The following is a 15,352-nucleotide window of genomic DNA, read 5'->3' as shown; positions in this document are numbered from 1 at the left end:
CCTATGAACCTATATATCAGTAAATCTAAAACATAACTCAACTTAACTCATTTCCACGTTACCCTATTAACTGCACCACTATTCATAGTATAACTTAATACAGACCAAGCTTGACTCTATCCTCGTAGAGGTTATTTAATTACAGACCAAACCCAAGTAAACACCTAACTAAACAAATATTTAATGACGATGGCAGACTGAACCTTCTTTGTCAAGCAACCCATAACCCTCGAATCCTAGAACTCTCCTACTACTTGGGGGGGAGGGGGAAGGGGGGAGGGGGAATAAAATATTGAAAAGAGTGAGTTGGGAAGCCTAGTGAGTGGCATATTTAAAGAACATAAGCTTTTACTTAGGAAATCCATTTTGCAAAGCACTATCATAAATCTTTTAGCATGTCATTCAAGATTTAGCTTTCGAAAGCCCTTGAAACATATAGCCAACATAAACCTTGCATTCATAAAATATCTTAGTGAAAAACAGAGATCAACTTTTACATTAAACTAGAGGGTTTCTCTTACCCAGGTTCCAACAAAATCAGGACTATCGTTTAACTAAAATATCTTAGTTTAAAAACCAGAACTTTCATTCATAAACTTTCATGCTAAATTCCTAACATACTTTTAAGCATAATTCCAGTAAAATCCATGAAAATCACGTTATTAAATACCTCAATAGAACCATAGGTTACATTTACTAAACTCCAGTAAAACCAGGAAAACATACTTAGTTTATAGAAAACTGTCATTCACCAACTTCATCTCCTTGACTGATGAAGGCCGTGCTCATAAAACATTCATACTAAAATATGTGGATAGTGTAACAAACAATCTTAGTAAATCCAGAGATTAAATTCATTTTTCCTTTTAAAACCATAAAACATACTTTAATATGAAAACGTATTGGTTATCATCAACTTCCTCTCCTTGATTGATGATAACTAATCTTACTGGTTTTGTACCCAATCATATCTCATCCCCATGTGCACATGTAGACAATTCCCAACTAGACATACTAGAGTAAGTTGACAATTCCCATCAATGTACACTGATAATTCTCATCAAAGTCTTTGTTGTATGCTACCAATCAGGGTACCTAGACAGTGGTTGGAAACCCTTTTACTCCAAACCACAATCTAATTATAAAACCTCATTCATTAGTGTTCATACTAAAATGTATTTGAAAACAGTAGAACTTCTAGCTCAAATAAGAAACATTTGTACTTAAACATACTTTGAAGATATTGAAGCACATAACTCATGAAAGGCTAACTCAATGTTTAGTATACTTTGAAAATATGAACTCTTATAAACTTAAACCTTGCATTTAAACAAACATCCCTTAGCTTTGTTAAGAAAATCATGCTTTAACTTTCTTTTAAAACCTTGATGCCTTAGATAAAACATAGGTTAAACACTTATTTTTCATGGGACCTACTATGCGTCCACCCCTACACTTTTTATGAAAACTTCACATATTTAAGTAACTAAACTCATCTAAAACATGTTTTGAACTTATTTATAAAACATAACATACTTAGTCATTTGTCAAACATGCTTAACTTATAACTAGTAAAAGTATATACTTTGAAATACTTTGAGAGTTAGAAGTCACTTACACTTAGTTAACTCCCTTCTTTGCTCTTTAAATCTTGAGAATCCCTTAAGCCAATGCACACACCTTCATCACATAAAATAGTCGCCTGCATGGTCACCTTTTGGACCCATGGTATGAGTTGGGCACATGGTATGTGGCCATAACTTCCTCAACACCAGCCTCTTTTGACTTTCTTCATTTTTCAGCACTTATATCATCAATTCTAGCTCAAATTAGACATAACCTCCTTCATAAAACTTGTTAAGATTTGTCTTAGAAAGATTACTTCTAAATCTGAACTTCTAATTCTTCCTCAAGAGCTGAAAATGCTCTAAATACCTCCTGCTCCGATTGCTTCAAATTCTAACCTTCATTGATTTCTCTTTGTTTTTGGCATTCTTTTGGATAAATTTTCTCATGGAAACCCAAGGTTATCTTCTACACTCAAGGATATTCAAATTGGCTGAAAATATCCTTATTTGCAAGAGCCAAATGATCACGCCACTTCATTTTTTCAACCCTTAGTCAGCTGCTTACTTCTTCATTACCTAAATCCCATGTTAACTTTCAGAACATATAACTTGAAATCTATTCATTAAAATCTGAAAATTCATTTTATGAACTTTTTATAATCCTTTAAATTAATTAATCTCAAAATTGAAGCTCTTAACTCTTCTTGAAACGCTTGAAAGTCACCAAACATCACAAACTGCCCGATGGAACTTAGAATCTGCACTACCTTGGAATTCCTTTGATGTTCAGCATCAATTCATTGGAGTTTTCTTTCAGCAGCCCCATATCTTCATCCCCACTCATTCATATGAGATCTCCACTTTTTGTTGAGTAAAAAAGGCCAAACCGATCTTTTTTTAACAACTTATATTTATAGAAACATTCTGCATGTCAACAAGCCTCCATAGCTTGCCATGTGACCTCCCCAGTTGGCTCTTTTCTCTTATTTGGCTAACTTCTCTTTAGCCACCTTATCCTTCAGGCAAGTTGTGTCTCTTGCATTGACCAACTCCTCATCTCCAATGCATGGGAACTTGTCCAATGCATAGGGTGCCTTGCCTTCTAACGCATGACATGTTTCCAAGCGAAACTAACCTCCTTGGCAACCCTAACTCAACACATGGTTTGTTCCTCAAGCCAAATTTTCCTCCAAAGTGAACTTCCTTCAACGAATGACCTACCTCATTTCCTTGGTCATTGCTTTCTCGAGTCTCCAACACATGGTAGTCTCTCCAACACGGTTACTTCACAACTTTCTGACGATGAGAGCTTATTTGAGGTGGCTTACATGCTCAACTTGACCTTGCTCCCTAGGTAATCTTTACTCAGCGCATGGTATCTTAATTTTCCTTTACAAGGCTCCTTTTGACGCATAGTTTCCCTTACCATGCATTCACATTCCCTCCAATTTCTCCTTCCTTGGTTTTTGGATACTTCTTCAAATGATGGTTTCTCTACTTGAGTTTATAGTACAATTTTTATCTATTTTATTGTCCTTATGACTCTGAGTAGGCTTATTTCCCTTAAGCTATGTGTCCACTTGCTTCTTTAAGGCTTCTTAGTGTGACTCCTCTTCAAGTCGTTTTCTCATGTTTTGCCATACTCCAAAGATAGCCTTCTCCCCGCCTCAACTCCTTTGATTCGTACCCATGAGTTGGACATTCCCTTGATCATGCTTCTTCTTCCAACTAGGGTTGGCAAAATTCTCCACAGGGTCGGGTCCCCGCGGATCGGGGCGGGGAATCCCTGGTTTGACTGGGGATGGGGTCAAACCAAGGAAATTTTTGGGGCCTTGTCCGGGGATGGGGATGGTATCCCCACCCCAACCCCGACCCCGACCTCGATTTTATATATTTATATTTTTAATATTTTATAAATATATTTTTATAATATATAAAATAACTTATTTATATGTATGTTTATAATTTATACTATAGACTTATTGTGTTGTGAGCCCAATATTGAATATATAAATTCTAAATTTAAGCCCAAAAGTCAAGTTCAAACTTAAAAAATTAAAAGAAAGAAATGAGGAATCCCTGATGGATCTAATAGGGGATTCCCCGCGGAGAATTAGTAGGAGAATCCTCGCGGAAAAACGGGGAATGAGGCCTGCGTGGATTCCCTTGATCATGCTTGTTCTAAGGAAAGGTAGTCTGAAAGGGCGGGATAAGACAAGGTATTTACTTAGCTTGACCAACCATCTCTTATCTTTCCCTTGTTCATTTTCACACATGTCCTACCAAGCTATCTCGAGGTGTGATGCACTCTTCTTCCATTGGACTACCTTCAACGCATGGTTGCCCCATCTTGACAATACTTAGCAATTTATTTCTATGCTAAGTACCTTTGTGTGCATCAACCTCCTAAAGCATCACTTTCCTTATCTTTGCCAACTCAAGCCTTCCTCCTCAAGCTTTTCCTAGGGCCAATGCAAGCCATGTTTCCAAGAATCTTGAGTCACTCCACCTCAAAGAGTCCTTAGGGAAAAGTTTTAGAGTGTACACAACAAAACATAAAAACATATGAATGAAAGTGGTGTTACAAATTTAATTTTCAAAAATTGAAAATAAAGAATGGGTTCGATATTCCTTATTAAACAAGCTTTAAAAGTTGGATTAACGTGGTCAATATGTTTATTGTGGTTAAAAATAAAATTTATCAAGTAAAAATTGTGGTGAAATATAAATAATTTCAAGTTATAAAATATTATCAATATTATGCCTGATTGAAGCATTAAGGTGTCGTGGTGTAGTTGGTTATCACGTCAGTCTAACACACTGAAGGTCTCCGGCTCGAGTCCGGGCGACGCCATTCAAATTCTTTTCTTTTTTATTTATTTATTTATTTATTTAATTTCTATTTCTTTGGTAACCTTTAATATTTAAAGTATAGTTGGTAATGGCCGCAAAAATGGGGGAATCCAACGGATCTTAAAGGATCGAATTGAATGGCCCATCTGCGGCCTGGTCCCCCAACTTGGCGTTTTTCTTCCATAATTGGAATCCCTTTTTCACTTCCTTTCCCGGGAAAATCTTGCATTGCTCTTACTTAATTCTGTTAGCTTCATCGGAATCAATGGCGGCTTCTTATCCCAAGCTCCAGTTACGGGACCTGGGAAACACCGGCCTCAAAACCAGCAGTGTCGGCTTTGGTGCTTCCCCTCTCGGCAGCGTCTTCAGCCCCGTCTCTGAGGAGGATGCCGTCGCCGCCGTTCGTGAAGCCTTTCGTCTTGGCATCAACTTCTTCGACACCTCCCCGTATGTCATTCATTCTGTTTCTGTGAGAATGAGGGTGGAATTCATCGATTATTCTGTTTGTTTACTCGAAGTTTTGTATTGCGTTTTGCTTTTTTGCTGAGGTTAGTTTAGGTAGATGGTAGATATAACAAATGTCAAAATTGCAACGTTTTTTTCAGGTTTGATGTCTAACTGGATGTTGTTGAAAATTTAGGTATGCCAATGGCTTTCAGAAAATCTACATATCATTCGTTTTTATATGTATAATTCATTGGTAAGGATATATAAGGGAGGAAAACCTGGAGACTTCTCTGGGAGTGCCAATTTGCGAGATTGTGTGGAATGGTTTCTTTCTGGAGTCTAATTTTACGCTTGCTCGTCATAGAGACATTCGTTTGATGATCGAAGAGTTCCTTCTTCATCCATCTTTCTAAGAGAAATGTCATTTTCTGTGGTTTGCAGGAGTGTGAACGTTGTTGAGGGACACTAGTGAGGTTTCATGTTTCCCTTTGGGTTTTGATTTTGTAGACTTTATATAATTATTCCATGAACAATATCTTACTTAGTTGGAAACCCTTTCTTTAGAGATTTTTTTTGTGGGTTTGCCTTTTTGTATGCCCTTATATTCTTTAGTTTTTTTTTATTTCTAAATAGAAGGAGTTGTTTCTATCCAAATAAAATAAAAAAGAAAAGAACAGAAAAAATGGATCAATGTTGTGATTTACTAATGTCTGGCTCTAGTACTTAATTTGGGTTTGCTTCTTCGACTACATGCATAAAGGTACTATGGAAGGACCTTATCAGAAAAGATGCTTGGTAAGGGACTGAAAGCTCTAGGAGTTCCAAGGAGTGAGTATATAGTGTCAACAAAGTGTGGGAGATATGGTGAGGGTTTTGATTTCAGTGCTGAGAGGGTGACAAGGAGCATTGATGAGAGTTTGGCTAGGCTACAACTAGATTACGTCGATATACTGCAATGCCATGATATTGAATTTGGATCTCTTGATCAGGTGTGTTACTTGTCTGATAATTTGTTACTTTTCTCAAGAACTCACTGACCATTGACTCCTAGTTATTAATATGGGCATTGGGCATATGACCTTTTGTTCTAAAGGTTCACAACTTTATCCTTGAAATCTAAATAGTTATTAACATAGTTATTGTCGTTATAATACAAAAAATCAATGGATCTTCAGCCGCTTAAGTTTATTTCAGATCGTGAATGAGACGATTCCTGCACTTCAAAAGCTAAAGGAAGCTGGGAAGACTCGTTTCATTGGTATTACAGGGCTTCCATTGGAAATATTTACGTATGTGCTTGATCGAGTACCACCTGGGACCATTGATGTGATTCTTTCATATTGTCACTACAGTATTAACGATTCAACATTGTTAGATTTGCTACCTTACTTGAAGAGTAAGGGAGTTGGAATAATCAGTGCGTCTCCCCTAGCAATGGGACTTCTAACTGATCATGGTCCCCCAGACTGGCACCCAGCTTCACCAGAATTGAAGGTATCGTTCCTCACCTCCTTTCTTTCATTAACTAGCTTGAAAGTTGCATTGTGAAACTTAAAAGCTTGAGTAGGCCAAGCACTTTCAGTTAACTTATATCATGAAAGAAGACACATTTGTTTGGAGTACATTTCTTGTCCGCGGTTTATGTCCCATCATGGAAATTTTATCTTGTGAATTTCTAGGAATTGATTATAGTATGCAATAATGACTAGTTCGTTCGTCCATACAAGCTAATCCAAAACCATTTATTCTAGTGCTTTGATTTTATCTTTTATTTGTCTTTGTTTGGGCTTTCGATTTACATTGGAAAATGATATTGTTCTCTTATTTAAATTCCAACAGTCTGCATGTCAAGCTGCAGCTGCTCATTGTAAAAAGAAGGGAAAAAATATTTCAAAGTTAGCCCTCCAATACAGTCTGGTAAACAAAGATATTTCAACAGTGCTGGTTGGCATGAACTCTGTTAGACAGGTATCTCTCAATAATCTCATTGTATGGTATCTCTTTCAATATTAGTTTCAATATCATTGAGTCCAATCTCCAGTTTTGAAGATGTGAATTGTCTCAAAGTCATCGTATGTATAGCTATTATGTACCCATTAGTTGGTCCTTGTCCATGCTTGTACTTCTGTGCCTACTTTCTCGTTTAAAAAACTTGCCTCCGCCCCGGTAGGAGGAAGTCCTTGTTTTTTTTATATGGTTTATCTGGATGCACTTATTTATTAAATGAAATGAAAACAAACCAATACGAGTAGACCACACAAGTTGTTGGAGGTGAGTTTTGTTTTACTTTATGAGTTAAAAAAAAAAAAAAAGTAAAAAGAAAAGGACCAAAGAAAAACTTCATTGATCCTATATTTATAGTGGCAAAGTACTTAGTTAATTCTATTTTATGGATGGGCTTTACGCAAGGACAACAGGTTTGAAGAATTGACATGAAATGAAGATAGGAAAAAAAAGAACATTTGATGGAAGGAGTTGGGACGACATAGAGCAAGTTAAATGAACTTCTCTTTGATGATGGATAGTTCCTAATAAGCTCATGAGGCTTTTAGAATTGACATTTGGATTTCTGAAGGTTTTTCTTTCTTTTTTGGTATGGAACAAAAATTTAATTAGAGAGGGTAATTTCAATTTCAAAGAAGAGGGATCATCCCAAACTGAAATGTCTAAGGAGATAGCTTAATGACAGTCCATATCCACTCTTATTGGCATTGATCAAGATTGTAGCAGAATTGCAAAAATGGTTAGAAAGAGAGAACTAAGGAGAGACAAATTGGAGTTTCCTGTTGATATGGATTGTGTCTACCTATGTGACAAATTCTTTTTCTTTTTTCAGAAAAAGTTGGAGTTACCTGTTAGTTTGAATACTACCAGCAACCTTGGTTTTAGAAGTATAAGTTTCTGTTAGGTATCCGGTCAGACCTGCACTTAAAAATTTACCTAACAAGTGATCAAACAGGGATGGATCTCCCTGGTTATGTTATTTCCAGAATGGCATCAGCATGTACAAGATTTCAGAGAATGAATCTAAAAGAAAGATGCAGAAAAGCAGAAAAGCAGAAAAGAAGAAAGTAAAAGGATAAGGGCTGATTCGAGAGTGCCTCCCTCTCCCAAAAGCTTCAACGAGCTCCAAATTATTTCCTAACTAAAATGATTCCCCCAAAACCTCTTTTATCCTCAACTGGATGGTCCCCTCCTCATGTAACCTCTCTTTGCATGCCAGCTCTCTCATTTATTCCCCACTTTCCTCTTTTGCCATTTCTTTGGTACGTATGTATGATTCGGGGTCTTACAATACCCTCCACTGCAAAACTCTCCTTGTCGTCAAGGTGAAAGTCAGGGTATTGCGATTTGAAATTGTCCAATTCAACCCAAGTGGCCTCCAACTCTGGTTGATTCTACCACTTGATCAGAGCTTCCTCTTTTCTTACATCCGAATTCCATCTTTTGCCCAGTAATTTTTTTGGTTGAGCATTCATTTCGATGTTGTTCGACAATTCCCCAACCAGTCTTTTATATGTTCGTATGTAACCTGAGTAGCCTCTTATAATAGAGTCATGAAACATTTGAACGATGGGAGGAATCAATGAAGATGTCGCTATTAATACTAACCTCCCTTTATATAGAAGCCTCCCTTTGACTCAATGAATAATTGGGAACACTGTCCAATTCAACTTTCAATCTTTCTATGATCGACTTTAAATCGTCATCTGCTAATACTTCACTTTGAATGACATTGGTATCAAATAGGACTGGTGAAATCAGAATGCGAAATTCAGCCCCAGATAGCAGTCTTACAAGGCATCAGTTGGTTTGTTGTTCACTCCCGGCTGATATAGAATTTCAAAATCGTATCCTAGCAACTTGACTAACCATTTTTGAAATTGAAGTTGGACTTCCCTCTGTTCTAGCAAAAAATCTTTGTTCTAGCAAAAATTTTAAAGCTTTCTGATCTGAGATTACCACAAACTTCCGTCCAAGTAAGTAATGTCGTCATTTCTGCACCGATAAAACCACCGCCATTAGTTCCTTTTCATAAATCGACTTTGTTCGAGCTCTTTAAGACAACTTTTGACTAAAATAGACGATCGGCTTTGCTGATCTTGCATCAAAACAGCACCAAGCCCATACCCCGATGCATCTATTTTGACCACAAATTTTTTATTGAAATATGTTAAGGCCAAAACTGGGAGTGTTACCATGGCCTCCAACTTATCAAAAGCTTCGGTTGCGGACTGCTTCCACACAAAAGCATTCTTTCATAGAAGTTGAGTCAACGGGGCTACAATTATCCCATAATCTTTTAACAAATCGACGATAATATCCGGTCAAACCCAAGAATCCCCGCAATTTGGAAATATTCTTTGGTATGGACCATTCGTTCATGACTTGAATCTTTCTCTCACTAGTGTGCACACCCAATTCTGAAACCTAATGTCCCAAGTAATGAATCTTCGTTGGCCCAAACACACATTTCTTGTGGTTTGCATACAATTGATGCTCCCTCAATGCTTTGAAAACAATCCCAAGATGCTTCTCATGTGAATCGAGGTCGGGACTGTACACCAAAATATCATCAAAGAAAACCAAGATAAAACGACGTAGAAAAGGTTTGAATACCTGATTCATTAAAGATTGGAACGTGGTTGGAGCATTAGTGAGTCCGAAAGGCATCACCATGAATTCATTGTGTCCCTCGTGTGTCCTGAAAGTAGTTTTTGAAATATCCTCTCCTTCATTCTTATTTGGTGATAACCTGATCGGAGGTCCAGCTCGGAAAAATACTTGAATCCGTGCAACTCATCCAACAATTCCTCTATTACTGGTATCGAAAATTTATCGGCTATGAAAACTTGATTAACCTTTCGGTAATCAACACAGAATCTCCACCCCCCATCTTTTTTCTAAACTAATATAATTGGGTTGGAAAATGGGCTTCAACTTGGTCGAATAATGCCAACAGACAGCATTTCTTTTACCATCCACTCTTTCATTCTTCTGCACATGCCCATATTTGTACGGCCTTACATTAATCGGTTTCTGACCATCCGCCATTGGAATTTGGTGATCAATTTTCCGTTGAGGTGACAGATTATTTGGAGTTTCGAAAACCTCACCATTCTCCTTTAAGAGGCGTTCAATTTCCAGAGGTATGTTATCGTTTGTACCCTTTAGGTTGCCAAACTGCTTATCCTCCTTTTTCACGATCTCCATCTTCTGAAATTCTATTAAGAACCCTTGATCTTCCTCTTCCCAATTACTTATCAACATTTTCATGGATATTTTTGTTTTAGTCAAAGATGGTCCCCTTTCAGTATAACTTGGGAGTCTCCTCGCGTGAACGTCATTGTCCAAGTAGGCCAATCTACCCCATCGTGTGTAACCATGTCATTCCCAAAATCACGTCCAAGCTCCCCAGTTCAAAAGGCAGCATAGTTACCCCCTGTAGTTCCACAATTACTTCTTTGCAAACCCTTTTTCCCTGAATCGCCTTGCCATCTCCGATTACTATTCCGTAATTCGTCGTGTTGGTCACTGGCAATTTTAATTCATCAACAAGCTTCCGATTGATGAATTTGTGAGTTGCTCCACAATCAATCATAACCACCACTTTGGCCCCTCCTGACTTTCCCTTCAATTTTGTGGTTCCGAGGGTGGAAAAACCCAAAACTGATCTCAAGGCCAGTTCGACCTTCTTTGCTTCATCTTCTCCTGTCGTTTCCTCGGGAGTCACCTCAATCTCTTCTATCTCTTGACCTTCTCCGACGATTAAAAGTCTCAATTCCCTTGTCTCTTTCGTTTTGCAACGGTGGTCGTGGGAATATTTTTCATCGCACCCTGAAACACATACCTTTTTTCCTCTTTTCCCTAATTTCAGCGTTCAATAACTTCCGGGTCGTGGGAATATTTTTCATCGCACCTGAAACACATACCATGAATTCGGATGATCACCCTTGAATATGGGCATCTCCAGCCGCTTGTATTTACTTTTGTCCCCTTCCGATTTTATTTGGGACGATTCTCCTTCCTCTATTTCTGTAGATTTCCCCTTTCTTTGCGAGCCTTCTGTCACCAGCAACCCATCCTTCTCTCTACTTAGATTAACTTCTCGCATCTCTCCCATGAGCTGATCAACATTCTGGCACATGGCAAATACCATTTCCTTCAAGCCCACAATATCCCAATCATGGGATTCCAGCTTATCTTCCGATTCCTTTAATGTCATACTCCTTGTTCTTCTTAGGATGAAAGGGTGGCTCTGATACCAATTTGTTAGGTATTCGATCAGACCTACACTTAGAAATTTACCTAACAAGTGATAAAACAGGGATGAATGTCCCTAATTATGTTATTTTCAAAATGGCATCAGCAAGTACAAGATTTCAGAGAATGAATCTAAAAGAAAGATGCAGAAAAGCAGAAAAGAAGAAAGTAAAAAGGATAAGGGCTGATTCGAGAGCGCCTCCCTCTCCCAAAAGCTTCAACGAGCTCCAAATTATTTCCTAACTAAAATGATTCCCCAAAACCTCTTTTATCCTCAGCTAGATGGTCCCCACCTCATGTAACCTCTCTTTCCGTGCCAGCATTCCCATTTATTCCCAACTTTCCTCTTTTGCCCTTTCTTTGGTATGTATGTATGGTTGGGGATGTTACAGTTTCATTCTAATTTCTACCTAGAAAGTTAAAACCCTACAAATGTTTATGTGACCAAATTTTACAAAGTTGGAGATTGGTGAGATTTCTTGAGGTGCACCTAAGTTGGTCCAAATCCTCACGAACATTATTCTCTTACAATGTTAGTTTCCAAACTAGTTCCTAAATCGGCCGCCTTAAATGTAACCTTCTAACCAAGTTCTAAAAATTTGGAAACAGGTGGAGGAAAACGTAGCCGCTGCTGAAGAACTTGCCACATTTGGGAGGGATGAGGAAACTCAATCGGAGGTTGAAGCTATCCTTATCCCTGTCAAGAATCAGACATGGCCAAGTGGAATCCAAAAGAGCTGATATTTTAGCCGCTGCTGCTAGGTATGTGTAACTTTTTTTTTCATTTAATAATGAATAATCAAACTTGCATTGAGAAAAAATAAAAGAAAATAAAGGCAACTATCATGTGTATTATGTTTGTATGAATTAAAAGAATATAAAGGCAACTATCATGTGTGTATGAATGTAGATCAACTGTTGTATTTAACTTGATTCAAACTATCACGGGAGCTCCATTCTCGTCTGTAGACATTTATTAGATAAGGCCATGATCGTTTCACGACTCAAATGCATATCCAATTTTCCTTTAATCCTACTTTGCTACCTTTCAAGTTCTCTTTTATGTTTTAACTGAATAAATGGTTTATGAGGTTATTTCCTTTCCTCGTTATCATGCCTGGCTGTGAAAGTTGAGGGATACCTCATACATAGCTCTGGTAAGTTGATAATTGATTAGTGTTGTAACAATTTGGTCCTGTTTGGTCAGCTGGAAAATGGATTAATAAAAGCATCCTGTTCGGTTCTTTTTCACCTTTGACGTGCTCTATTTTCTTCTCGGATCATAATCATCAAAGTATTAATGGTTGGTTTGAATAGAGTTGATGATTCGGATTCAATTCTAATGTTCAGATTATAAAATGACTCTTATTAGGAGATGAACTTTACGTGTGTGATTATGACATCTCGGTCTAACTTTATCTAGACGTTTTCAATGCAGTGAACTGAAGAGAGGACTTGTGCATAAATTTTGGATTTAGGTTTTGGTGGTTCCAAGGAATGCATCTTTATCAAGTGAAAGTCCTCCATAATTATTTGTGCTAGAACTTGTTTATATGCAATGGGTTAAATTAGAGGTCTCTCAACTAGTTTGATGGACTTTCAATTTTGTGTCTAATAGATCTCAAACAAATTCGAATTTTGAAAAAATTAATTGATCTATTATATATAAATTTGAATCCTATATCTAATGAAATCTTAAGCTTTCGATTGTGTCTAATAGATTTGTGAATTTTAAAAAATTTGAAAATTTATGTGATGTAGGAAGAATAAAGTAATTCTAGGTTAATCCCCTTTTTATTCACACTCAATAATTTTATAAATATGAGTCTTCTCTTCTTCTTCTTCTTCAAGATGCAAGGGAGTCAGGTTACATAATCCTTCTGCCTAACCTCAACACGAATCAAATGTACCTGCGCAGAAAGGTTAATCAGATCCCTAAAGGTAGAAGGCCAGTTTGAAGTTCCATCAGGACACAAAAAATCACCCATCTTAGCATGAAGGGGGGAATTATCTGCATCCAAGATAACTGTAGTACTAAACTGTTGGAAGATGGACCCCCATCTAATCATGGGTCAAATCAAATTGAATAACAATGCCCATTACCAATAGAAAATCAATCAATCAAGGAACTCAAACTATCCGAACGTGAAGATTAGCCCTCCAACACTAAGACAAACACATAGATGCCCTAATGACCCAAATACTCTGACCTGTAAACTATATGCCTCCACCTATGCAACTCGCGGAGATCTAAATTGAATCAAAATGAGCCACAATAACAGCAACATTCCAAAAGGAATGTAACGAATACCCATACCACCCTTTCTATGCTGCACCCAACACTATCTACTTCCCCCTCCAAAGGAATGTTGCAAATACCCAGACCACCCTCTAGATCTTGCAATTATGCAATTTATTTTGTATTACCCAAATTTTATCAAATAGTCACCTGGTATAGTGGCTGAGTGCTTGCCTTACCACATCATGGTGTGGAATTCGATCTTGTAATTATGCAGTTTATTATATATTACTACCCAAATGATATTCTTCTATTTACTAGTTTATTAAGGAGATTTTGCAGATCATTGAAACTATTTTTTAAGTTAAAGTGAAATAATTTCCAAGTACGTCAGTCGAAAAGTGATTTATGATCATCTCAAATTTTTTCCTCATTTCAAACATAGGCTAGATTTTCAACACTTGAACCAAGACTTGGACACCTCTAAACTCAAGTTTTCTAGTTGACTTTAAAAGACAATAGTTACTGGTTGATTAGGAAGCAAGAATTTCATACTAACACTAGATTTTTTTTATAGTAGATAGTCCTAATCATGAATCCATTTTTCCCAAATGTCCAAAGATTCTATTTTTTACACAAAAGGACTAACAGACTTCTTATTTTCATAAATGTTCTAGTTCATTTACACTTCAGTCCTCCAATGTATTTAAACATTGAAAAGAGGGAGAAAATATATGGAAATTAAAAGGGTTTCAGTGATTGAAAATAAGGTTTCATTTGATAATTATTTTATTTTTTATTTTTGTTTTGAAAATTAAGCCTATAGACATTACAATCACTTCCAAATTTCTTCATTTGTTATCTACTTTTTACTAATGGTTTAAAAAATCAAGCCAGATTTTGAAAACTAAAAAAAAAAAATAGTTTTTAAAAATTATTTTTTGTTTTTGGAGTTGCTAAGAATTTAACCATTGTATTTACGAAAGATGCAAATCATGGTAAGAAATAGGGAAAAAAAGCTTAATTTAAAAAAATAAAAAAAAATAAAAATAATTATCAAATGGGACAATTTACATATACATTCCCATTTCGGATTCCCTCTCCCCAAATACACCTGCAACATTCTCAATCTCTATGAAATTTCTATCTTCTTGGATGTAGTTCTTTGATAATTATGTAATAATCATTAAATAACATATTTAGAAACTAATATTCCCAGACAAATTCATACCTTGATTGGGTGTATTTGATTTAACTTTTCAAGTATTTAATTTTGAAAATAAGTCATTTTAGAAAAAATTGGAGTGTTTGACATCCACCTAAAATAGCTTTTGAAGCACCATCAAATTGTATTTTAAACAGTTTTTATTTTTTTAAAAAAAATAAATAAATATGAATTTTTTGAAAAACATTATTTTCTCTAATCAATTCAAACACCGTATGACTCTATATACAATAAAATAATTTCAATACTATTTTGGGTGCTAATCCTTTTGGGTTTTGGTCTAAAAGGCTACTGTATTGGGTGCATTTTCACTGTATTAAGCAAATAATAATGCTTCTAGTAAACAACTCATTATTAAATAAGAAATGAGTTGGTGTATATTACCATATGTAACTATAAAATACAACAATGGAACTATTCAATATACATATATGATTGTTTGTTACTTCTAATAATTATGTATTTGGATGGTTCTTTATCAGTTTAGTGTAGATATAATATTAAGATAGGTATGTCTTCTAAATGGAAAATGTATATCTACGATGTATGAGCATATGTTTATGTAAAGTACATATCTATACTATCTAAAAGGAGTTATAGGGGAGACAACCGATTTCTCCTTTTGTCCTTCTAATTTTACATTAAAATTATTAAGTAAAAAAAAATCTCTATTTAATCTTCACATTGGTTTTTTTGTAAAGAAAGATATCAACAATCATATTAACCAATTCAAAAGATTTGATTCAAAATAAATTA

General features: G+C 36.1%; 1 protein-coding gene and 1 non-coding gene across 4 annotated transcripts; both read left to right on the top strand.

Moving 5' to 3' along the window:
- Positions 1-4,348: 4,348 nt before the first annotated feature.
- On the top strand, positions 4,349-4,422 carry TRNAV-AAC (transfer RNA valine (anticodon AAC)). The gene has a single exon. It is a non-coding gene; the product is annotated as a tRNA-Val (tRNA).
- Positions 4,423-4,487: 65 nt separating this feature from the next.
- LOC120078242 (NAD(P)-linked oxidoreductase superfamily protein) lies at positions 4,488-13,002 on the top strand. Of its 3 annotated transcripts, none has more exons than XM_039032465.2 (6): positions 4,488-4,868; positions 5,629-5,857; positions 6,063-6,362; positions 6,708-6,836; positions 11,742-11,894; positions 12,571-12,849. In XM_039032465.2, exons 1-5 carry the CDS (start codon positions 4,687-4,689, stop codon positions 11,871-11,873), a joined length of 972 nt encoding a protein of 323 aa, XP_038888393.2. In that variant the 5' UTR covers positions 4,488-4,686; the 3' UTR covers positions 11,874-11,894; positions 12,571-12,849. The 3 variants fall into 3 exon arrangements, with proteins under 3 accessions (XP_038888393.2, XP_038888394.2, XP_090170112.1); XM_039032466.2 differs by lacking the exon at positions 12,571-12,849 and adding an exon at positions 12,984-13,002 and having other exon boundaries at positions 4,519-4,868; XM_090313986.1 differs by having other exon boundaries at positions 4,519-4,868; positions 12,556-12,849.
- The last annotated feature ends 2,350 nt before the right edge of the window (positions 13,003-15,352 follow it).

Source organism: Benincasa hispida, chromosome 5, assembly GCF_027475165.1.
Source record: "Benincasa hispida cultivar pf3 chromosome 5, pf3_genome.v1.1, whole genome shotgun sequence".
NCBI classification, from domain to species: Eukaryota; Viridiplantae; Streptophyta; class Magnoliopsida; order Cucurbitales; family Cucurbitaceae; genus Benincasa; species Benincasa hispida.
This window is presented reverse-complemented; position numbering and strand designations above follow the sequence as displayed.

What these genes read in the sequence shown, in the direction of transcription:
- LOC120078242 (XM_039032466.2), top strand. Translation starts at nt 4,687, where the DNA reads ATGGCGGCTTCTTATCCCAAGCTCCAGTTACGGGACCTGGGAAACACC. An exon ending in AACTTCTTCGACACCTCCCC is followed by an intron (nt 4,869 to 5,628) that starts GTATGTCATTCA and finishes ACATGCATAAAG; the next exon opens with GTACTATGGAAGGACCTTAT. An exon ending in CAGCTTCACCAGAATTGAAG is followed by an intron (nt 6,363 to 6,707) that starts GTATCGTTCCTC and finishes AAATTCCAACAG; the next exon opens with TCTGCATGTCAAGCTGCAGC.